The 25,831-nt window shown below is 38.1% G+C and overlaps 1 protein-coding gene across 5 annotated transcripts; it reads left to right on the top strand.

Annotated features, from left to right (window-relative positions):
- The first annotated feature begins 642 nt into the window (after positions 1-642).
- Positions 643-25,110, top strand: zbtb44 (zinc finger and BTB domain containing 44). 5 transcript variants are annotated; one of them, XM_087252764.1, is made up of 6 exons: positions 643-950; positions 5,944-7,047; positions 9,236-9,320; positions 11,124-11,275; positions 13,941-14,024; positions 20,589-25,110. In XM_087252764.1, exons 2-6 carry the CDS (start codon positions 5,961-5,963, stop codon positions 20,612-20,614), a joined length of 1,434 nt encoding a protein of 477 aa, XP_087108890.1. In that variant the 5' UTR covers positions 643-950; positions 5,944-5,960; the 3' UTR covers positions 20,615-25,110. The 5 variants fall into 5 exon arrangements, with proteins under 5 accessions (XP_087108890.1, XP_087108888.1, XP_087108889.1 ...); XM_087252762.1 differs by having other exon boundaries at positions 13,941-14,241; XM_087252763.1 differs by having other exon boundaries at positions 5,940-7,047.
- Positions 25,111-25,831: the final 721 nt, after the last annotated feature.

Genomic DNA, 25,831 nt, shown 5'->3' with positions numbered 1-25,831 from the left:
TATTCTAAATTGTTTGAAAATATTTTTGATACATATGTGTCGTTATGATGACTAATTTAGCTAAAAATAGTGCTTATAATGGCACTAAAATGCACTATTTAAAAATCATAATTAAATAGAAAATGAGGCGTATATGTGCCCTTTTTAAGAAAGAACCACACCATTCACCAGGCTAGCTACAGGCCTAATTCATACTGTCCTAAAAAATATATCCACAAAAGCCTGTATTCCCAAAGCAAAATGCTGGGAATCTTAGATTTAACCTCAGAGAGCCAATGAAAACACAGATGAGATGCAAATGTAGTAAAATTTAAGGACTCTATAGAGACTTACATGCAGGTCTGCTTATTCCTGAAGATTTTCTCCGGGGAAAAAAGGTTAGTTTTCTAGACTTCTAATCAAATCTTATTTATAACATCTTCAGATTTTATTTTTGAGGTAAACCTAAAATCAGTTTTACCAAAAAACGGAGGGCATTCAAGTGATAGAACAAGAAGCACATAATGTTTTAGCCTCGTCTACACACTACACTATGTTGGTGTCTACAAAAATTAAATGCATGCTTTTATTTTGTGTCGTTGCGTCATTACGACGCTTTTTAGGTCATCAGTAAAAATGAAAGGTCAGTCGCACGAGCTCCCTGAAAAGCATTCTGGGATAGAGTATGTAAACATCAGCCTCAAACCTGTCAGACGAGAGACTAATGCATTTTATACACAATGCAGACTTAAACTGGCTTCTTTTTATGAATCTTGTCTTTTAATACAAACGGGGGGCACTCGACTCGAGTGAATTATCGGGATGTGATCATGTTTTCGAAAAGCGATAGTAACGCTACTTCTATGCAAGTGTCAGAATGCTAGCAGCTAGTTAGCTTGCTGCTGGATCGCATTCATGAGCTCATAGTCGTACAACATTTCAACGGATTCGTCCATTCTTCTTTGGAACCGGTGAGCTGCAGAGACATTCACGCAACACGAGTATTGTTTTGTACACTGTGTTGACACTGACGACACTTGTTTAACGTTAACGTCGGATTAGCGAGCTAGCTAATAAATGCTGCTTGTTAGCTGGCTGTTGTTTCGGATTATAAACGGTAACGCATGTCAATGTATTCATGATTATATTTTCTACACGAGTCTCTGGCTGTCTCACATTATTGACGGTTGCGGTTTTTATATATGTAGAGCCGTCTGCTTAATTTACATTGCACGTCGCCAAATGTTAGGCCACGTCTAAGCTGTTGAAATATGTAGCTTTTGTGATGAGAAATTCAATGTGCGTGGATCTAAACTTTTGAAATGAGTTTTGAGATTTCTGTCATTCCGGTTGCTATTTAGAATAAACGCTTATGTAAACAACAACTACTCGTGTGTAAAGCCACGCCCCTTTAACTTTTCTAAGCACGAGTGTGACAGCCGTAAACAAGATGTCATATTGTATTCTCCATTCATTCATTGTGGAGGAATTATATCTGTAATTATGCACGCGTTTAACTTCAGTGCCTCTCACATCTTGGTTAACTTATATGTTTAATCAGATTGCTTATTTTAAAAGATAATTTGAGGCTTAGTATTCATGTATGTGTTCGCTTATAGCAGAATTACAACAAAGCTGATTGGTTCTTTATGAACAAAATGTTCATTTTATGGAAAAAGATGAACAGTCAGTAGTGACAGTCAGCAGTCATTACTTTTATTCTTACTCTAAGATCTAGTAAAGAAAGAATTTTAGTTCAATTTAGGGCTCTGAGATTTGGAGAAAAATTATTTATTTATTTATTTTTGACTGATATTGCGATTTGATTTACGATTTAATTCAAGCTTCAAGCAGATTTTAATTTAATTCAAACTTTAGCTCAGTAATCCTTTAAAAAGTAACCTGTTTTTGTTTGGTGTCTGTTTTTCTTTGATATTAATTATTCTATTAATGCTTCTGAAGCAGAAGGTGCCATAATCTCACTTGTCAGCGCTTTTCTGTTTGTATTATTTTTTATTATTGTGGGCGTAGTTTAGCTGTGCAATTCTGATTGGGCAGAATGAAAGTGTGCTCACTCAATTGGCTAGTTATAAAGCCCCGGTTAGATCAAACAATTTCGGCCAGATTTCCTTGACGTAGGGTGTCGTGAGGAGTCGTAAATGACAAATGGATGTCGTGACACAACATTCAATAGTTTTTTCTTGTGTAATGGCGTAGTTCACGACAACCGATACCATGTCTGTGATGCCACACGACACTATCGCATAACATCTAGACGGTTTCATTTTCAGAATTGTAGTGGACTGGTTTTGAAGCACTTCACCTCAGATGTTATTCGTTATTTTTGTTTACATATATATTTTATATTGCAGCCTCTTGCGTTTAATTAATCGCAACGTTTCAAATTGCGATTCGATTTTGATTAATCACACAGCCCTAGTTCAATCCCTTCCTAAAATATATTAATTGCTAAAATTTTTAAAACCCTATTTATACTGTAAGGCGCTGTAATTTAAGGAATTTTTATTTTTTTGTGTAAACACATTATCCTCACATAACAAAAACATATACTTTGGTAAAAACATACTTTAAAATAATAAGCTAGCATAATTTTTTATACCATGTTAATTACTTTATAAGGGACACAGTGGCTCAGTGTTTAGCACTGTCACCTCACAGCAAGATGGTCACAGGTTTGAGTCCTGCCTGAGTCAGTTGGCGTTTTTATGTGGAGTTTGCATGTTCTGCCCGTGTTGGCGTGGGTTTCCTCCTGGTGCTCCGCTTTCCCCCACAGTCCAAAAACGTTTGCAATAGGTGAATTGATGAACTAAATTGTCCATAGTGTATGAGTGTGTATGGATGTTTCCCAGTACTTGGTTTCAGTTGGAAGGTCATCCACTGTGGAAAACATATGCTGGATAAGTTGGCGGTTCGCTCCGCTATGACAACCCCTGATGAATAAAGGGACTAAGCTGAAGGAAAATGAAAGAATGAATAAACTAATTACTTTATAACAATTTTGATTTCTTAATCCATATTAGGGTTTCGTATCTTATCATTATGAATTGCCGAAAGATAATTTTTTTTCCCCCTGATATGGAGCAAATTACTTTCCATATCTTTTTCCTTTAAGAAAAAGAAGTACACTAACCAATTTTAGGGGTTTTCACCTTTATTAGGATAGGTCAGTGCAGAATATATGGACAGGAAAGGGGAGTAGCGATAGGGGAAGTGTCGGCAAAGGACTTCCAGCAAGGAAACGAACTCGGGTCGCCGCGAGCACCTCGGTGCTATGTGTTGACGCACCATCCACTAGGCCATTGGTGCCGACATATGCAGCATCCTTAAATTATTCTCTTAGGTAAGAGAATGTGCTTGTGCTTTATGCCTTTTAAAGCTTGAAGCATCAGAATCGGTATTTGGATATCAGCCAATCACCATGTCGGTACTCTGTACCGGCTGCAAAAATCAATTTGTAGCATCCCTAGTTTCAGCTTTCTTCAAAATATCTTTAGAGAAAGACAAAGTTTTAAAGCCTCAAAGTTAATTAAAATGTTTGGATGAACAATCCCTTTAACTTTGCATTTAAACTTTACCGTCCTCAAAAATGCGATTTGTAAAATCTTTTCTTTGCTCTTAAAACATTTTACAGCCCCCAATAGCACCTCTTGGACTCCTTGCGGGTTTCTGTAGGAGCAGGCTCTGAAAACCTCTGGCTTCAAGCACTGACACCTTAAAAATTGGTGGTCATGTTTTTTATCAATATTTCAACCATGTTGTCCAGTTACTGCTGGAGCTATAAATCAGAAACGTGCACGAGCAAAAAGAGTTTTATGGAACTTTTATGGCTTTTTGCTCTCATTTGTCCCAAAAATCTTGTAAAGTCTCTGTCACTGTGGAACACAGCCTACTGTTCTGAGAACCCCAGGTGTTATCTTTCCAAGAATTAACTACATTTTTTAGCTGTTTCTTGGCTTGCTTCATCTCCTTGTTTGATTAGACACTGCAGTTGTAAATGTTTAACAGCGGGAGTCAAGAACCAAAGATGATCCTGGTCTCTTTAAGCCGAGACAGACTCGTTTAGTCATCTGCATAGTTTAGACGTATCTGCCATCACCGTATTAGCTGTCAGCTGGATCCATGCAATGCTATAGCAATTTTCAGCAGATGTTGTTTGAGGGAGTTTGTTTGGGCTTGGAAGAGTTACAAAAACAGGATTCTTCAGCTCTGAATCATTCTAACTATGCGATTGTGCTTTGTGTCATGAGGTCCACTGAAGTGCTGAAAGTGTATAGCCTCGCGTCTTCTGTCTGAATATGTAGATTTGCTAAATCAGCAGTCGGGAAAAAGCATTCCCTGCCAGTCACTTAAGATGGATGATCTATTACTTTGGAGGGCTTTCGGGAAAGAGTTTGGGCTTATGCAGAATAAGACCAGGAAAATAATTGAATCGATTAAACATATACCTGTTGTCAGTTCATTAGTTTTAGCACAAATTCATTTATAATCATGCCATGTTTATTTTGAGTCTATATGGTGTATGCCATATCTTGTACAGTCTTGTTTTTGTTCTCTGATGTCAGTGTGTTACTTCAAGTCTTCACAAGCATTTCAATGGCTAGTTCCCAGTGTAACAAATTTCTTTTCACTGGTAAATATTTAGTTATATGTCATGATGCTTACTTGAAAATTTAAAATGTGCTGTCACTTAATTATAAAACCAATGCAGTTGTTCATTCATTTTCTTGTCGGCTTAGTCCCTTTATTAATCCGGGGTCGCCACAGCGGAATAAACCGCCAACTTATCCAGCAGGTTTTTACGCAGCGGATGCCCTTCCAGCCGCAATCCATATCTAGGAAACATCCACACACACATTCACACACACACACTCATACACTACGGACAACTTAGCCTACCCAATTCGCCTGTACCGCATGTCTTTGGACTGTGGGGGAAACCGGAGCACCCGGAGGAAACCCACACAAACGCAGGGAGAACATGCAAACTCCACACAGAAACGCCAACTGAGCCAGGGATCGACCCAACGACCTTCTTGCTGTGAGGCGAACGTGCTACTCACTGCGCCACTGCGTCGCCCCCAATGCAGGTGTTCCCTTCTTAAAATGTAAATGTACTTTACATGTTTTTATTTTCAGGTACAAATTTATAGTTTTATAATAATTTAAATATCTAGAGAAGGTCTATGTTCTGTGCCCTTTTTACCATGTAAGACAAAGTCATACTTTGTTATAATTATGGCAGAAATCAAAATTATGTGATCTAAAGATTTATATTCATGTTAAATTTATTGCTATGATTTGTAATGTCTTTATTTTGGAATTTTATCAAAATATTTTGGAATTTTATCAAATAATTCAGATTTTTAATGCCTTTTTTTAAGAGTTTTATCAAAAAATTCTGATTTTTAATGCCTTTATTTAGGAATTTTATTAAATAATTCAGATTTTGAATGTCTTTATTTTGAAATTTTATTTAAAAATTCAGATTCCTAATGTCTGTATTTAGGAATATCGTCAAATTATTCTAATTTTTAATGTCTTTATTTAGAAATTTCATCTAATAATTCAGATTTTTAATGTCTTAATTTAGGAATTTTATTAAATAATTTAAATTTTGAATGTGTTTATTTTTAGATTTTATTTGAAATTCATATTCTTAATGTCTTTATTTAGGAATTTCATCAAATAATTCTGATTTTTAATGCCTTTATTTTGAAATTTTATTAAATAATTCAGATTTTTAATGCCTTTATTTTAGAATTTTATTAAATAATTCTGGCTTGGTTTTGGTGCAATATATTTGGATTTTGACGTTTTATGTCACAATTAATATTCATCAAATGTTGTTTTTCTTATAACCATGAATGTAAACATGATGACTATTGGTTATTATTAATATTGGTAAAATGATGTATTTAATTTGTTTTGTTTTTTTCTAGACAGTCCTACTACTGTAAAGGATGGGTGTGAAAACGTTCACACACAACTCCCCCAGCCACAGCCAGGAGCTTCTGGATAAGCTTAACACCCTGCGCAGTGAGGGCCACTTTTGTGACGTCACCATCCGGGTACAGGGCCAGCTGTTCTCAGCCCACAAGGTAGTCCTAGCCTGCTGTAGTGACTTTCTTCGGGCAAAGTTGTCTGGGAAGCCGGCTGAAGAAGACCCTGTAATTGTCGGTGAAGATAACAAACACGTGCTTGATCTCCAACATGTGACGGTTGCTGGTTTCGCTCCTCTTCTGGAATATGCATACACATCTACTCTGTCCATTAGTACGGAGAATATCATCGATGTATTGGCTGCAGCGAGCTACATGCAGATGTTTGCAGTGGCCAACACTTGCTCGGAGTTCATGAAGTCCAGTATCCTGTGGAACGCGGCATCTTCGGGAGCAGGAGCTCCTGGTAGCATCCAACCTCCAGGTTTGCACAGACCCCAAGAACCCCCTGAAGGCCATGCCAGCTGCACCCTTGCCCCTGTAGATGCCCTCTCACCATCTCCGGTTTCATCTGAGTGCAGCGTGCAAGAGCGGCCCATCCCTGTGTGTCGTGAGTCCAGACGCAAACGTAAAGGCTTTGCAAGCCCACAACCAGCATCCTCTACCTCTCCGCAAGTCCCCAACCCCTCGCCCTCTTCTTCTTCCTTCCCAGAGAGCTCAGCACAGGCCCTGGAACCATCCCTAGCCTTCTCCTGGACGTACCCCTTCGGTGTAGACCGCCGGTTTACTCCAGAGAAGTCAAAACTACCTGATGGTCTTCTGGAAACATCTGGAGCGTCAGGTCAAGACTCTAGCGGAAGGGCTCTGGTGGAGTATCTGTCCTGTGAGGGTCCCCGTGGCCTGGGCGTAGGGGGAGCAACGGGTATAGAGGAGGAGGAAGAAGAGGATGTGCAGGTGAAGGTGGAGAGGCTGAGTGATGAAGAAGTTCATGAAGAGGCTTCTCAACCAGTCAGTGCTCCACACAGTTCACTGAGTGACCAGCAGACAGTTCCTGGCAACGAACACAACCAAGAAGATCTACTCATCAGCCCTCAGTCCTCATCGATTGGTATGTCACACCAGCGCTTGCTATATATTTTCTGCAATTATAAAAGTAAAAGCTGCAGTAATGTTCTTCCTTAATAGGAATACATCCAGCTTCAGTCTTGTACCAAATCATTACAATTAGAAAGTGAAAAATGTTTATATGTGGACTGTTTTAGATCTGTCTGGTTGATCTCCATCATTGAGTAGCCCCAGGACTTTTTATATAGGGAATAGTGAGCCAGGGCTAACTATGGGTTGGCGGGAGCCAAGAGCTAGGGCCAGACAAAATCTGTGTGCTAGGGTTGTGACGATACTGGAATTTGGTACCAATCGATACTGGAATGTTAAAATCATCCATTTCTCGCCAACATTTGAGATGAAAAGTCTGCAAAATCACAGAAATGATTGTGATTGGCTGTGAAGGTCATCAGTTCACCACTGTTTACTGAGAGTAACCACAGATACAGAGACACTCGAGCGTTTTAAAGCCATGATTCATCAGCGGATCGCTTTTATGTCAGCTTATAGACAAAGCAGCTGATCTTTGCGACTTCAAAACGCTCAGGTGTCTGGCGGGAAATGGACCTTTTAAATATTTCAGTATCGATTGGTACCAAATTCCAGTATCATAACATTCTTAGCCTGTGCGGTATTCTGCAGAATTTTCAGCAGATTTTCACAGATTTTTGAGCCTGTCATTCAATATATTTACTTATTTAAATGTGTCTTAATTTATACTTATTTATTTATTTATTTATTTTTTATATTTATTTTTATTATATTATTAAATAATTTGCAAAGGTTTAGATGATTTGTGTATGGTACAGTTTGTAAAGTAATATTCACTTATAGTAGATGTATTAGATGAGAGACCAACTGCAGCTTAGTTTAACAAACAAATGGTTCTAATTGGATTTGTATTGTAAAACTTGAATAAAGGTTACAAAACTTTTTTTTAACATAAATTTTAGCTCCTTTACTCTTAAAAAAATCTGCATAAATCTGCAGAAATTTTTATTTTATTTTTTTACAAGAAATCCATCTAATAGCCTTATGGCCTTAAGCAGCAAGACCAAAATTAAGCTGTGTTTTTACTATTGGACCATTAGCTTCGCAATTCTACTGTAAAACCCACTCTTAACATGGGTCCTTAAAGCAAAAGTTATCATTTCACCAGCTCGAGAAAAGTAAACCAAACGAAAAAATCTGAAACCGAAAAAGAAGCAGACAGACCATATAACAGAAGTTCAATCCTTTCACTTAACACTACAGCATCGACTCATCAATATCCATCCAAAATGATCTACCTTCAACCTAGTAAATCATTATTTAACATTAAAGAGAACATACATATTTAGTATGCATAGACAAACCAATCTCTTAGGCCAGTGGTGTCCAAACTTGGTCCTGGAGGGCCATTACAATTAAAATCATAAAGTATGGGTGTTGTGTATAGGGTTGACAGTGTACATACTTAACCTGCATAGTTAATACATGCTTAATATGTACCTTTTTCCTTTCATCAAGAATGACGGACTGGTTATGTGAGTTATAGAAGTTGTCCTGAGAATATGTGATTTAGCAATGTGCAGATTTAGAGGTCAGGTATTAGCAAAGGCACAAAGATAAACAGAAGCAGATGAAATTGGAAAACTTTACAGTGATGTAATTTGTCTTTACTATGTCTCTGTTATTTTCATAAGCATATTGTTTTACACTAGTTTTTAGTATAAGTGTCTTTTAGTATCACATATAAATCTCGAAATGTTTCTGCTTTGCATGGTGGTCAGAATCCCCAATGGATCAAACTTGGGAGTTATTTAATATTTTGATGTTAGCTGGTATTCTGAAAACATAATACAGAGGTTATCACACCTCCAGCCAAAACTTGAATTAATAAATACTTTTTATTCATCAAAATGTCCTGGAGATTTCTTTTATAATTATGATAATAAAAATATAAAGAAGACAACAAGCAACAAGAGTATTTTTATTGTTAGATGGGATTAGGTTATAAATGGACATACTTTCTAGTCTAATTAGCTTTTTTTTAACTGCTATTTATCAGATTGCTTTGATTTCAATTATTTCATGCACATTTTTGTCTGAGACAGGCCTCTAATCTGTTACACATAAAGTAGATAACAAAATATAAAGACACTGTTTTACAGTCGAAATGGTTTAAAAACAACATTCTACTCTTTCCTTAGGCTCCATGGATGAGGGGGTGACAGAGGGTCTTCAGTCCATGCAGGGCACTCCAAACACTACTGGTCACATGGAGGAGGATGAGAGGTATGACTCCTTTGGGTGTCTGTGTTGTTTTTACAGAGTGCTTTTACGACGTCTCACTTTTATGATTAAAATAAAGGGCCCCTCTGAGTAGGGACATCAGTCTTCTCATCATCGTCTTTCCTCTTGTATACTTATAAGCAGCAAAGGCTTCTGTGATATTGTAGTGGCTATTAGGATGTGGAGTTACTGCCAAGAGGCCAGAGAAGCTGGTTGGCAAGCTTTCTGGAAACTTCTTGGACCTGAATTTGCCTGTTGGAATACTGGAAGAGTAGGGAAATGGTATGATGCAAAACAAATGGGATAAAAAAGACACTGCTGTCCATCTCAGGAGTGGAGTCTGCTTTATATGACAACTCGATATGCCTGACTAAACGTGTGTTATATGTTAGCCTAGGACTTTTGTGTGGTAATCTGTGAATCTGCAGACAGGAGCATGAACGCAACTCAAAGAAAATACTCAATACACAGCGTGACTCTTTTCTTTGGATTCTCACCTAAGTGTACATGTAAAGGGAGCATAAAATGAAGTTAAATGATTTTTGAAGATGATTTTTCATTCCTCAAAGCTGACATCCCTTTTTAAAATGGCTTTTTTTTGTTTTTTCACCCTTCTGAAATGGCATTATGCCCCTTAAAATTGAATCAAGGGATGAGCTAACAGATGATGTTTAACCATCAGTCACAATAGATTAGTTTGTTTATTATTCACAGCATTATTCCAACTATTCTTCAGCTTAGTTCATGATTTGTCAGGGGTCGCCACAGCAGAATGAACCGCCAGTTACTCTGGCATATGTTTATTGAAACACCCACACACGCTCTCATCACACACACACACTCGTACACTATGGCCAATATTTGTTTTAGCCAATTCACCTATAGCGCGTGTCTGTGCGTGAAACCGGAGCATAACCCAGAGGAAACCCACGCAAACACGGGGAGAACATGCAAATTCCATATTTAAATGCTTCCTGGCCCTGCCAAAACTCGAACTTGAGACATTCTTGCTGTCAGGCAACAGTGCTTATCACTGAGCCACCTTTTCAGCATTATGTTATTCATTCATTCATTCATTCATTTTCATCTGCTTTTCCGGGGCCTGGTCGTGGGGGCAGCAATCTTAGGAGAGAACCCTAGACTTCCCTTTCCCCAGACACTTCCTCAAGCTTCTTGGGGGGGATCCCACGGTGTTCCTAGGTCAGCCAAGACACATAGCCTCCTCCCAGTGGGAAAAACCTGGAACAGCTACCTAGGTAGGTATCCAGGCAGCATGAACCTCCTCTATGATCTGCCACTCCTTCATAAACCGCTACCTTATCGTGGAGGAGGGGTTTGAGTGCCAGAGTGATTCTAAGGGCTATGTTGTCGGTAGGGTAGGGTCTCCCATGGAAAAAAGGTCTTAGGTTACAGGTCAGACTAAGTGCGATACAAAAACCTCTTATGAGCACAATAACAGCAAGGAGCGTGACATCGCCTGGTGTGGTGCAGCAAGGACCCCACCCTGGAGCAATTTGGCAAGGTTTTATCCCATGGATAAATGGTTTTTATCCCACCAATGGAGCAACGTGGGACCATCCTCCTGCAGGAGGAACTGTGAGGGACTGGTGCATTGTAGAACGGGTGATGGTCGAAGGTTAGGGCCAACAACCCAATCATCGGGCACAGAAACTAGCATTATGTTAATGTTAGCATAACAATTTGTATTGAAAAACACTTTTTGTTCCTTTTCATTAATTACTAAGAGTCAGTGTGCAATTGGCTTATCCATCTAATTAGTGTGCCTTGTTGTTGCTCTGTCTCCAGGCTAGAGAATGTCCAGTATCCATACCACCTGTACATCAGCCCTTCAACTCGCCCTGGACTCAATGGTCCTGAACGGCCCTTCCAGTGCCCTACATGTGGCGTCCGATTCACTCGAATACAGAATCTAAAACAGCACATGCTCATCCACTCTGGTAAGATAGCCTCTGCTATTACAGCACAGCACACTGATGTTAATGTGTAGAGAACTTCTTCAGTTGCCTTTTGTAATGGTATCTCAAGTATAAAAACACTATAATATAGTCTCTAACAATCTAATTGTTACTGTCTTGGCAATCAGTTTACATTTACAATCAATTAGCAACCTCTGAGCTCACATCAGGTCAGTCTTCAAAGGTTTATCAGTTTTTGCTCAAAATTAATAAAGCTTTTATTTCATCTCAACTCTTATGTACATGCAGTTCACACATGACCTTTGAATTATTTTGCATAAAAGGTCTCCACACTAAGTTGGGCAGTTGTTTGACTGTCGGAAAAGAAACTGAGAAGCCAGAAAAAAAGAAAAATTTTAACTACTAAAACTTAAGAAACTACCGAAAAATGGCAAAAACAATAGGCACAAACACTATATTGCCAAACGTTTTGGGACATCTGCCTTTACGTGCACATCCACTTTAATGATATCCCAATCTCAGTCTGTAGGGTATAATATGAAGTTGGCCACCCTTTATAGCTGTAACTGCTTCAACTCTTCTGGGAAGACTTTCCGGAGGGTTTAGGAGTGTTTATGGGAATTCTTGACCATTCTTCTAGAAGCACATTTGTGAGGTCAGGCACTGATGTTGGACGAGAATGTCTGGCTCTCGGTTTCTGCTCTAATTCATCCCAAAGGTGTTCAGTTGGGTTGAGGTCTTGAGGGAGCTGACTTTGTGAAGACCAGTCATGCCTGGACAAAGTCCAAACTCTTAATACAAAGTAGGGCTGGATGATAAAATTGGTATCGGTATTTATTGACCGAAGACAGTGTACAATATTAATTTTAAAAGTTTGGTATGAAGTGCTATAGTTTTATTAAAATGTGGCTGCTGAGTACGTGCCTCGGAAGCAATGCCAGTAAGCTTAGGGTATAGGTTTGACATTTCCAATGAAGGAGCGCGACTTGCTCGACGTGCATATGTGAGTGACTCGCACATGTTGTGCAAAAGTTATTTAAATTTTTGTTAGAAAATATTCAATAATTATCAATACCGAATGATATTAAACGATATTGTGCTATTTGTTTTTCAATATTGCCCAGCGCTTATAGAAAGCCCACATTGCAATCCCCTATACTAAACTTTACATTTAGCACAATGCAGTCAGACAAGTACATTTATCTGGCAACTGTCAAACCAAGATTCATCTATCTGATTGGCTGTCAGAGATGTGTGATTTGTCACTCAAGGGAACACATCACCTGCTCTAGAGTCTAGTAGTGGTGGGCTTTACACCACTGCATTTGACACTTTGCATTGCATTTGGTGATGTAAGGCTTGGATGCAGCTGCTGATCAATGGAAACCCGTTCCATGAAGCTCTCCATGCACTGTTTTTGGACTTATCTGAAGGCCACATTTATACTCTGCAGAGAGTTGGTGAGAAGTCGCACTGCACCCCAGGACACGCTGATGCAATTTAACATGACCCTCTGTGATTCTACACATGCTGCTGTTTTTGCTTCCACTATTATATTTAGTAGTGAGAACGTTTCACAAATGGACTTGGAATTGCACAGGTGGCAACCTAGCATGGTACCACACTTGAATTCATTTAGCTCCTGAGAGTGACCCATTCTTTCACAAATGCTTTTAGAAGCAGTCTTTAGAGCCAAGGTGATGGAAGTGATTGGAAATCCCGAATTCAATTATTTTGAGGGGTGTCCCAAAACGTTTGGCAAGATACTGTATGTGTGACTTAGCACATGTGAGGGATTTAATAATACTCTCTATTTTAAATGAGACATTTTTATTGCTTGACTTTTTGCAGACATGGAACACCGATGAATCTTTCTAGTGGGGATTTGTAAAGCTCTTGCATTCATGCATGCTATACTTTGAAAGGCTGTGTTTGACAGTGTGTGCCATGTACATAAAAGAATTAGGCAGTTATATACTTTAATATTCTGAGCCTTTATTGTTTAAACGTTTTAGGACAGCTTAGGATTGTTCAGTAGTTAAGCTTTAAAACATCCTAAAATGGGGTCTTGTATTGCAAAGAAGAGTATAACATGATTCTCCCTAATCTGCATGTTAGTTTAAACAGAGCTGACATTTGTTTGCTGTCGATTGTCCAAACAGAACTTCTCATCGCAGCTGGACTGATGAAAACCATTGTAGGCAGTCGGTTTAGTTGTGGCTTATGTGAATAACAAACATTGCTGGAGATTCTATGGTGCCGATTTGGATTAGTCAATTAACTTAAGTTGCACGTTTTTGGACGGTGGGAGAAAACCGGGGAAACACACATGAGCACGGGGAGAATTTGTAAACTCCGCACAGAAATGTCGACTGGCTTGGTAAGGACTAGAACAAGTGACGTTTTTGCTGTGAGGCAACAGTGCTAACCAGCTAGGAAAGGTGGAGGAGTAGGGGTGGAAAGGGGGATTCCTTTTCAAACGAAGCTGGCTGTGATATAGAACTTAGGGTGTTTATAGTGGCTTAGGACTCGTCTGATTGGTGAATCATAAATTGGATAATGCAGAACCAGCCGCAAGCAATCATAAGCATGTGATTCTCTCGAATCATCTTCTTTATTTACTAATTATCTCCTTTTTTCTGGCTCTGTTTGATTGACTGCTGTTTTGTGTCTTCCCAATATACAGGCATTAAGCCATTCCAGTGTGACCGATGTGGGAAAAAGTTTACGCGGGCTTACTCTCTGAAGATGCACCGGCTGAAGCACGAAGGTAAACGATGTTTCCGGTGCCAGATCTGTAGCGCCACTTTCACTTCCTTCGGTGAATATAAGCACCACATGAGGGTGTCTCGCCACATCATCCGCAAGCCTCGGATTTACGAGTGCAAAACGTGCGGCGCCATGTTTACCAACTCCGGCAATTTAATCGTACACCTGAGGAGTCTCAACCATGAGGCGTCAGAACTAGCAAACTACTTCCAGACCAGGTGAGGAGGAGCTGAACATTTTAAGAAAATATGTAGAAGTTCAAATTTAGTCTTGTACGGTCGGCCGCTAATCTCATGTTAAGGTAGCTGACTCGTTTTTTTTTATTATATTACTTTGGGGAGAAATGATCAATCTGTATAACTGTAGCAATATGTGTATAAGTAAAACAGGTGGTGATAAGTTTATTAGTTTTTGCAGTAGGTGTCATGAACTAGAAATGAACAAGATTTTTTACAGTAGTTATTAATATTGGTGTTATTTTCATATTTAAAAAGTAAGTTAAGAAGATTCGTACTTTATTTTGAAAAAGTACTGCTGACCAATTTTAATGAAAGTACTGTAATTGTGAAAATATACTAAAATATATATTGTGAAATATACTAAAATAAATGGTTTTATTTTATTTTTAAATGTAAATGTATTTATTATCATTTTTAAACTATAATATTATTATCTTAAATAGTTAATTTATTCGTCGTTTTATTTAATATTTTTGGGATTTAAAGATGTTTTTCTTTATCATACAACAGTTTTCAGTGTCATGGTCATTCAGAAATCACTATTATAACATGATGAAAGAAATTAACAATAAATCATTGCTCCCTGTTAGTTTCTGATAATGAATGCATTAGCTCAGTGGTTCTCAAACTGTGGTACTAGTGGTACGCGTGCTTCATTCTAGTGGTACACGGAAGAATCAATGAATAATAAAAGAATAAAATGCACACGCTTTTAACCATTTGATGCATATGAAAACACTGAGACTCATGTGATCAGACAGCATTGGCTGTTCCTTGAAGCGTACGATTACACCGGTGTGCTTAAGCCTGGTTTACACTTCTGTGTCAAGTGACCGGCGTAACCCACGACGCATGCAACGCGCGTAGCTGTGCATTTATACTTCTGCGCGCTGTCTCTGTTGGTCTGCATTAACAGGAACCGGCGGACGTGCAACAACTTTAACTATGAGGTAAGAACAAAACAAAACTTTCCATCCGGAGCTTCTTCACAGGACTCCACACTTGTAAACAATCGCTCCATCGGGGTCGCACCATTCGCACGGCTCTCGGTCCCGCCCACACTCATCAGTGCTACCAAGCCGACCAATCACAGAGCTTGCGCTATGCGTCGTTGCGTCGTATTTTTTGAGAGGTGCACGTCAGTGACGGCCACGGCGTAGGGCTATGCGTCAACGCTGTAGCATACGCGTGCATTTGACGCAGAAGTATAAATCAGCCTTTAGAATGTTTACTTTAGTGCATCGCGTCTTCAGATGTTAAAGGGCCACGAAACCCCCTGTTTCAGCAGGGTGTTTTCACACCTCTAGTTTGGAAAAAGTCAGGAAAGTGAGCGTATCCAGCTCTGTTTAGGGGGGATTGTCGTAGTAGGAAAAGAAGGAAGGTGCATAAAAATGGGAGTTTCGGTTTGGGCATGCGCTGATTTTCACAGAGGCAAAACAAACACACAGACGCAGGGCAGAAAGACGATTAATGTGTTTACATGGACATCAGTAATCGAATTATTTGCCAAATTATTAAATGGTGGACTTTAACTGCAGTTTGGCTCTTTCATTCAGGAATTTCATTTATGGCCCTCGTGACAAACGAGATATTTGATTCGAGGAATTGCTGGAAGTATGTATTTTTAATGCAATGATTGATACCGCATGGCAAATGAGAGAAAAATACCTCCGCATTTCTCGGTAACCTAGATGCACTTGGTACGTAGTGTCAGAAAGCCGTGTGTGTTATTCCTGTCACAAAATGCAGCGTACATCCTACAAGACGGTAATAGTTTTATTGTGGTGTTTACATTCGGAGAGCTGCATTTACAGCGGATCTTTGAGTTCATAATAATGTAGTGTAATTAACTAACTGTATACTTTAGTAACTTAAAAGTCATTTGATTAAGGTCTGTCTTTAAACACTGAAAGAGTACTGCTGACGATACGAACGAACTTTGCCTCTGAATAAACAAACAAAGACCTCTGATTGCTTGCTTACCAAATCTGTAGAGACCGGACAATCAACACCAACTGGAGCTGCGTGTTTATCAAAAGGAGACGAGCATTTTCTCATTTCCAGATGAGGAATGCTCTCGGGTAAAAAAATTTCCTTAGACACGTATTTTTGTTGCGTGCACTGTAATCTACACGTGAGTCCAGCTGCTCTCTCATAGCGGGAAAATGAAAACAAAACCTTTTTTGTAGCACATTTATGAACACAACACTGACGACCTGTGTCTCCAAACAATTCTTTTTCTCCCACTTGTTTTGGCAACACAACGTGGCGTCTCTCTGCTGTCTGAACACTGTACAGGTAAAAACAGTCTTTGAAGCTATCGTGCATATTAATAAAGTTGCACCGCATACACATTAGAGCTCGCTGATTGGTTTTAACCAAGTCTTTCTCATGAATTATTGCTGCTCACTCAGAGACATCACTAAGTACTCCTAGGTACAGACAGCCAGTCTGCACGCTGGAATATACACAAGGATCTAATCGGCGTGACGCAGCTTCAAAAATTTGTTTCAAACCGGAAGAACAAATTTGCTTCAAATAACGCAAAAACAACAAATTTTCACTTTTTTGTGACATATATGTGTCCCAATAGTGTTTTTAGCAGTGTGGGACACATATGACTGTCAACAGCTCAAAAAATGTGTTTTGGTGTTTCGTGACCCTTTAAAAATCAATTTGCTTGACGCAGAGCCACAGGAGCACTAGAGAAGCACTAGAGAAGCCCTTCTGCATACCAGTCCTGTTGTGTTGGCATTTCAGTTACTGCAAACTCAGTAAATTCCCTATACTGCATCATTAGTAAAATAATTATTACAAATGTGTTAAATGTGTGCTTGTAGTTATGTAAAACAATGCGCGTTTTCCATATAAAAAAAGTTATTTATTTTGTAAAGTAGCGTGGCTTTCAGTTTAGTTTGTTACCTTAGATTTAGGCTAATTAATTTGAATGTGATTCAAATGGCGCGAGACACAGAACATACACTCAATGCCATTCTTGAAGCTTAGAGGTAGAATATAATTAAAGTTAGTCTCCGTGTGCACAGACGGAGGACCCACAAACTGTACCAGAGTCTGTTTGAAAACAGTGGTCAGTGTGCAGTTAACGGGAACTTCAGTTTACTTAAGATGACATCTCATTCGCACCAAATCACGGAAATACAGCACGTATGAATTGGTCAAGCAGTGTATTCATGCATTTATTCTGACACACATAGGTCTACTGTAAATGACGAGCAGCAGATCTAATTTTAAATGTAAATATGTAATTCCAAATCATAAATTTAAAATGCAAGTTAATGTTTAGATTTCAAGGATATACACATATATCATTTGTACATGCAGCTTATATTTCAAAATGTGTAAAACAATGTATATATGTATGACATAAAGCCTATATTCATCAGGTACAAGCAACATTTCCAGGTTTTGATGAATAGGCTACTATACAGTAATATTTTACAAGTAATGTTTTTGTCTGCAAGCAAAATGTTCAAACTGTTTATAATGTTTAAAGTGGCTGACAATAATACATATTCGTAATAATCGGAATTAATCTGCCTCATTTTTAACTGTGCAGTGCAGTAGCTGCTTAATTAGGCATACTAGGCTACTGTATTTCAATACTGGTCATTATGATGTTACATGGAGAGAAATGTTGGTGAAAAAACGTTTGAGAACCACTGCATTAATGTAAAGCAACTTTATTGTAACATATTACTGATGAAACCTTGTATATTTTCAAAAACAGCTGATGATGAAAGCTTTTTCTGCTTCTGCTGTGATTGACAAAATGCATCCATCAGATGAAATGTCTTTCCTGCTTTGCCACAGTCAAGGGCAATCCCTGGTTGTTTTGTGCAGTATTTGGCACAAATTTACAAACTGAATAGAGCTCTCAGGAAATCGCTGAAATCTCCACTATTGACTGTCCTGATCGGTATTATGACAGATGTAGTGTTTATTTGTTTCTCAATACCTTTAACACATGGGCGCGCACACCATGTTCTTTCCTGTTTGAAAACAATTTTTTTTTTATAAATGGAAAAATAATGACTTTAATTCCGTTTTGGAAGTAGCAAGCGTTGGACTGTGCATTTGGAAAAGAAGCAGTGAGATGTAAACAGTTGGACATGCAAGGAAATCATTCCAGTGTCAGCTAATTACCGCTGAATAGTGAAACTTTCAGTTGAATTACTGTCTATAATTTAGAGGAGACATTCTGTTGAGGTAATCTTCCTGACTTTAGACACTCATTTAGGCAGAGGAAAGGGTGTCAGGTGCCTTTTTGCATTGAGCTCTTGCTACACATAGACTCGCTTATTTCATCCAACTGTTTATTTTATTTAAGCCCCCTCGCTCTCTCTTAGGATCTCTACTCATTTTTGTCAGGCTCTAATAAATGGTGCCTATGCAAGCAAGAGTGCTGAGGCAATAGTTTGGCTCTCGTATGCTAATTAAAGGGACAAGTCACACAAAAATTTCAAATTCAGCCGTCATTTACTCACTCTCCACTTTTATTATTTTATTTCTTTTATCAGCTGAAAAAAAAAAAGTATAATGGTAACCATTGACCTCCATAGTATTTTTTACTGATGAAAGGACTATGACTCAAATGCAGAACTAAAATGGGTATATAATAAATATAACATAAAACAAAAAGAAAACAAAAACAACCCTGATGGGGGAAAACTTAACTAGAAAGACAAACTAGACTGGATTGGGCTGAGCTGGCAAGGAACAGGACAGAAAGAACGATGACGAAACTGGCACAGGACAGCAGATGTGAGGAGACTATAAAGGAGGAATAATTGACAAACAAACAGGTGAACATAATAAACTAATAATGGGTTAAAAATGAGGGTGGGACTAGACAGTAGACCGGAGCTTTTGACACAAAGAAACAACACAAGCCATGTGCTCACGTAAAAAACAGGACTAGAACACACAGCCAATGAAAGAACTCATTAACCGCATGTTTACATGAATCACAACACTAAAGCATGTGGCGCTTGTAAACATGAATCGCATACTAAGCACAACACCAACACAAACAGAACACAAGCACGAGTACACGATAAATGAAAACGCTTACCATGCACTCAAACAAGACATCCGATCCCAGCGCCAACCAAAACCGACTAGACTGGATCGCTGAGAACCAAAACACCATGCTGCAAACAAAACAACAAACACCAGGATGAGAGCGTGCAATCATGCACACGCCCGGCCCAAGCACAGCCAAGATGTCGCACATACAATGACAAGGCAGACAATGACGAGAAATACGAGTGCTCGACCTGAGCAAACTCGAGCTAAGGACAACATACTAGACAAGACAAGACTAGTGTCCGGACTCCTAAACACCAAAACAAGGATTAACAAGACCAAAGTGGCAGAATCCTTACAGTGGAAGTCAGTGGTTACCATCAACGTTTAGGTTACCAGCATTCTTCAAAATATCTTTGGGGTGAACTAGAGATTTAAAGGGTTTTATCGTCTATCAATGTTAAGTTGTATTGCATTTAATTACATTGACGAGTCTGCATTTATCCATAGTTTGGGATTTTGATGATAAAGTAAGTTTATTTTATTGGCAATCAAGAACAATTTGTATTAAATTGGACCAATTAGGTGTCTAAAATAAAATTTTAGATCATTTTAGTCAGTAAATACATAAAAAAAATAAACCTGTCAGTATTTTACTTGTCATGTTTGTGCAAAGAACTTTTGAAGTCATCGTGTCAAGAGTGAAAGGACTTGCATTAAAGAAATAGGAAATTATGTCATTACTATCTAAATCCTATTGACGGATTGAGCTATTGGTGTTTAAATTGTGAATGCTTGTTAAATCCCTTTTTCTGCCAAGCCACAATCCTCAATCAAGCTTCAGATGTTGACTTTTGTTTAGATAGCTGTAATGTTTTGCCAAAGGACATTTTGCCAAAGCTTATTGTTAGACTTAAACATGCTAGGACTGGCTGTTCATGAAAAGGAAAAACAAAATCCAATAAAATCTTACACTCGTATACCAAACTTGGATCACTATCTTGGATGAATCAGATGAACTTTTCTTTTTTGACAAATTGCTTTGTTTTGAACTTGCGTCTGAATGGTTTGACATCCTCTGATTGTGGCTTCACAGAAGGAGACTGAAAGCTGAAATCTTTATTTTCTATATTTTGAAGTTTACCTTGCTAACAAAAAGGTATTGAAGGTACTGAGTTTATGAAAGATAAATGTACAGTTTTTTAACCTAGTCTGCTTTGCCTTATGTTAGATTTTTCTGAACACAGGCCCTTCTCTCTTTCTCATTTTTCATTTCCTAGTGAGTTCCTCCTCCCAGACTACCTGAGTCACATGCAAGAGGAAGAGGGGCTCGGACACTTTGAGATAAGTGAGCAGACCTTTGAAGCTTCTTCCTCCTCTTCCTCAGTCCAAACGCCAGTTATCTCTCAAGTTTCCTCTACCATGAACTATGACACCCACACTTCAGCACCTCCTTCCCAAACCCCAAACCCCAGATCAGGGAATGGAGGCGAGGACGCAGCAGGGGACCTCCAGAAGCCCACCACTGCTGTCACCTCTCTGCAAGACCCAGAGGAGGACGTGGGAGAGAAGGAGAGAGGGGCAAGAAAGAAGAAGAAGAGACTTGTGCCAATTACTATTGAGTGAAAACGTTCCATGTGTGTGAACACGTATAATGACAGTCGGTGTGCTGTTGCACACTCAGTACTTCTGTTACGATATCAATCATGGAAAATGGAAAATTATCGTTATAAAAATCTTTTTTTTTTAAATTTGTTGGGGTTACTTTTAAGATCATCTGATATGGATTAGGATGTGCATCATAACATTGCAGAGAAAACCACACGAGGATCACATGTTCAGGCCCGTAGCCAGCCTGGTGAAAGGGGAGGTTCTTTTTTTTTTTTTTTATATGGACCTTTTTGCAGTTATTAGCCTCATTTTCTATTTAATTTTTAGGTTTAATTACCTTTTAAGCACTATTTTGTTTGTTGGATTAGCTTGTCAGATGGTCATCACCCACATTTTTCGATGTACCAAAAACATTTCCTAAAGATTTGGAAGAAAAAATATGAGAATAATACTTATTTTTCAAATACAAATTTATTACATCACATACAGTTAAAGTCAGAATTATTAGACCCCCTTTAATTTTTTTATAGTTTTTTTTTTTATATTTCTCATATGATGTTCAAGGGCATTTTCACAGTATGTCTGATAATATTTTTATTTCTGGAAAAAATCTTATTTGTTTTATTTATTTTTTTTTTTAGAATAAAAGCAGTTTTTAGTTTTTTAAAAGCCATTTTAAGGTCAAAATTAATAGCCCCTTTAAGCTATATAAAGCTTATATAGCTTAAAGGGGGGGATTTATGGGGAGTCTAATAATTCAAGGTGGCTAATAATTCTAACTTCAACTGTATCATTAGAAAAAAGGATGCTCTTCAAGTTTTAAATTAAAAAACTAGCCTATTGACATTTATTACACAAACACAACCTGGCCAGCATATTCAACTTTCCTGTCACTCTGAAACAACAGCCAAAAGAGGATTCTGCTTGGTCTTAAAGCCTTTTTTGATGGTTATTTTTAAAATGTATTATGGCATAGCAGTCCCCCCACACCCCACCCCACTCCGCGGCTACTGGCCTGAGTTAAAGTTATAAGTAAAGCACACACAGAACATGTTTCAGAACATTTTCACGTGATAAAACATGGTCACATTTTTAATTTGCATGAAAATGTTTTAAATACATGTTTGGTGTGTGTGTGATTTTTGTTTAACATGTAAACCTCATGTATTTTTCTCTGAAAGAGCAGTTCAAAGTTTAGTCATTTTATTTTCCTAGGGGCCGATCACACCAAACGCGCTAGAACGGCTAGTTTTTAAAGTAACTTCTAATGGAGAATGGCTGATAGCATAAGTGTCTGCGCCTCAATGTGCATAGACTTACTGTCCATCCTAAATTATTTAATATTACAAATGTTTCATACCATTTAGATCAGAAAAGTGGATATGCAGGGATATCGATGGTTCAGACGAGTCATTCATATCGGTGATTCATTCACTAACGAATCACTCCCTACGTTAGAATTAAAACTGAAAGCAGGAGCGGGGGGCAGTTGCAGGACATGGATTATAAACGGGTCGGGTGGATAATACATTTCCATGCACACAAACACACGCTCTGGGTCAGCAATGCTTGTGCGGTCACTTATCCTTCAATGTAGAAAAGTGATGTAAAATTATAGTTTTTGTCATTTAAAAAAATATTTGCATACTGACCACCGGGAAAGCTCCAGATTATAGATCTATGCATATATGTTTACATATCTATGGCTTTAGATTACCACAGTCCTCCACTACATCTTGGTCCCACATTCATTTCAAAGGAGCGCTACCCTGTACTAAAATGGCAGCTCTATTGATGCTTTTCTTCCTATTGACAACGACAGCACAGGCGAATTCGAATTAAAAATTTTTATGTGCACTCACAGTTGAAATAACGTCAACTTTGAGTGAAAAAAACGTGCTACGTCAGTCGTGTCTCCCACGGCGGTTTCCATTGAGGTGACTGCCTTGTTTAAAGATGGAGGAAAGACTGGTGGTCGCTGTTTTGAGTTATCCGGTGCCGTATGACTCACAAATGTTGAGTTTCACAATATTATTAAATATTAAAGTTTAACCAATATCGACAGTAACACTCGCGCACAATACCCAGCTGATTCAGTCGTTGACTATCGACTTAAAAGGTGATACTTTTTTTTTTTACACTAAAGTGTTGTGTGCCTCGCGTTTTTGGAACGTAAAAGTGCGTTTGGTGTGATCGGCCCCTTAAATTGTTTTATTAGTAACCCGTTAATATCTGTGACTAATTAGTTCTATGAAAGCACATTTTCTTAATTTAATGATGTTTGTTATTATATAATATTTGTTGATTTTATTTGGTCGATTTGTATCATTTTTAACTGTTTTGTTTGTTGTGTTGTGTTAAACTGATGATCTGTTATCACGTGATTTTTATTTCCCTTTATTTTATTTCTGCGCCATAACTATAGCAAACTGCCCCTTCTGACTGTAAACAAACCTATTACAAACAGAGATTCTTCAACCCTCTGAGGGCCGTTCCTAAAAATGTGAAAGACTGCATTAATACTTCCATGGGTGTTCAAAGCGCAAACAAAACACTGAACTTAACTGGCACTAAACGCCCATGTTAATGGGTTGCTGTGCTTTGATTGAGTGTACATGTGAAGAGTAGCCCTGTATTCCATGCCCTCTTTTCTGCTGTACGTGTAATGCTGCTAAATTTTGTAAACTGTGCCTCTTGCCCAGCTCTCCAATTGAACCACTCGTCAATTCGATCTAAAGAGCTGTTATGTGAATCGTTTCGGTTTAGAGTTCTTCTTTTGATTGTGGCATATGGAAGAAATGTCCACTTTTTAATATTGTGAAAGGTGATGTTTCCAAAGCCTTTCCCGTGTTATTTGCTGTTGGAATCAACTCAACTTGATGCCATAGTTGTATGTGCCTAACAGTCTCCCAAACACCTTGTGACTATGGCATGAGTCTTGATTTGAAGATGTAACATGACTGCAGCTTTGGAATATGTAGCATTTGTTTGGTTTGGTGGTTGATGGCGTATTTCGCGTACGACTCTGTGTAATATTGCACCTGGCAATCAGTCTCGAAGCTGCTCCATTCCAATATGATTTTGTAGGGAACAAACGCGTTTTAATAGGCTTTGTGCAATATCGTTTTGGATGAGTCACGTGCTCCAAGATGAAAACCTTTTCTATTGCTGTGGACAATGAGATGAATGATGATGACGACATAACGGATGGGGGCTAGTCGAGGGAATGAGCTAAAGCATGTGCCCTTCCATAACAACAACAACAACAACAGATAGCGAAAGAAATCCAATTGCATTACAAAAACTAGGTTGCGGTATCATTCTCTGATGTCATTTCCCTCGAGACGGTCTCCCGCTTATCTCACTCTCTCCATTTTTGCGACCGCGGGCTGTAGCTCAAACTCAATTACTTCATAGTCTGAGAGTTTGTATTGACGCATTCATCCATAAGACAATATTGGCTGTCTGTCCCAGATTGCTCTTTGTGCTGCTTGCATGTTTTCCGTGCAAAAAGAAAAATGGGGGAAAAAATCAATATAGCATGGTTGATTCGTTTGTTGGATGTCGTTTCAGATATGTGCAACTACCATTTCGTATACAATATTCAATCTTTGGTGTTCAGTTGTTTGAGCAGAAAGAAAACGTGATATTTCAGTAGTCATGATGCTTTTTTTTCTTCCCAGATTCTGTATTGATGAGAGTTACCTTAAGAAGTGTCAATTTGTACATTTGTAATATCAATGTGAGTGTGAGTAGTTCTTTGACTTGAGCCTTGTAGTGTTCGCTTTTGTGACCATGTCTTATTGAAATACATGAATATATATATATACTCTATATTCTTTTTTTAAAGCCTATAGTTTTAGTCGTATCTTGTGCCTTTGGATATTGGATCTGTATTGTATTTTACTTGGCATACACATGCGTTGATATGAATTCATAATGTTTTGTAGACAGAATGCTGGTAGACTTCAAATGTAGCTTGAAACTAAAAATATTTTTGAAGTGCTATTTGACACATGGTTTAAACTGTATGTTTTTGTGTTTATTTTCATAAAAAAACAAGTGTATTGGTCGTTTTGTATCTCTTTAGTGCTTCTTATCATCCGTTTCTGTGCCAATTCAGATTTATTGAATGATGTTTTGTAAAAACATTACGTACATAAAGATTTACAGTAAATGGTTACAGCCTAACACTCCCAAGTTTGCTTCCGTTCTTATTGCTAAATCTGGATTTTGAACTCGTTGCACAATATGTAGATTTCCTGAAGAAAATTTCATTTCTTTCATTTGATTTGATTTATTTCGAACAGGAAAAATCCTACACAAAACAATTCTATAAACAAAATACATTTTAACATAGTTGAAATGGTGTGGGATGAAGCACAAGCTTATTCATTTCCCCACCCCATTATCACGCACATCATTCCTTTATTACTTTAACTTATTTCTTATTTTACTCTTTTTCTTTTTTTTTCTTCTTTTTTTTACAGGAGACATATGTTATCCCTTTTTCAATTCAATTCAATTCAGCTTTATTTGTATAGCACTTATACAATGTAGATTGTGTTAAAGCAGCTTCACATAAATGGTCATAGTAACTGGATCAGGGTGGTTCAGTTTTTAGTGTTTAAGTTCAGTTCAGTTTAGCTCAGTTCAGTGTGGTTTGAAATCATTACTGAGAGTCCAAACACTGAAGGGCAAATTCATCTTCTCTTTTGGCATCTTTGACATATTACATGTTTGTATCCATTTGTACATTTACGTTTTATAACATTGACCCAAAAATACATAGTATTGCAAACAGTCATTAATTTAGATTTCATCAAACCTTTCACATTTTGTTCTTTTTCAATCACCTCTTTTTATCATTATATTCCTTTAATAATATATATTTATACAACTGACATCCTGA

The sequence above is a fragment of the Danio rerio genome, chromosome 5 (genome assembly GCF_052040795.2).
Source record: "Danio rerio strain M-AB ecotype USA chromosome 5, GRCz13ab, whole genome shotgun sequence".
Lineage (NCBI taxonomy): Eukaryota > Metazoa > Chordata > Actinopteri > Cypriniformes > Danionidae > Danio > Danio rerio.
Note: the sequence above shows the minus strand (reverse complement) of the source record. Positions and strands in the feature narration are given on the sequence as shown.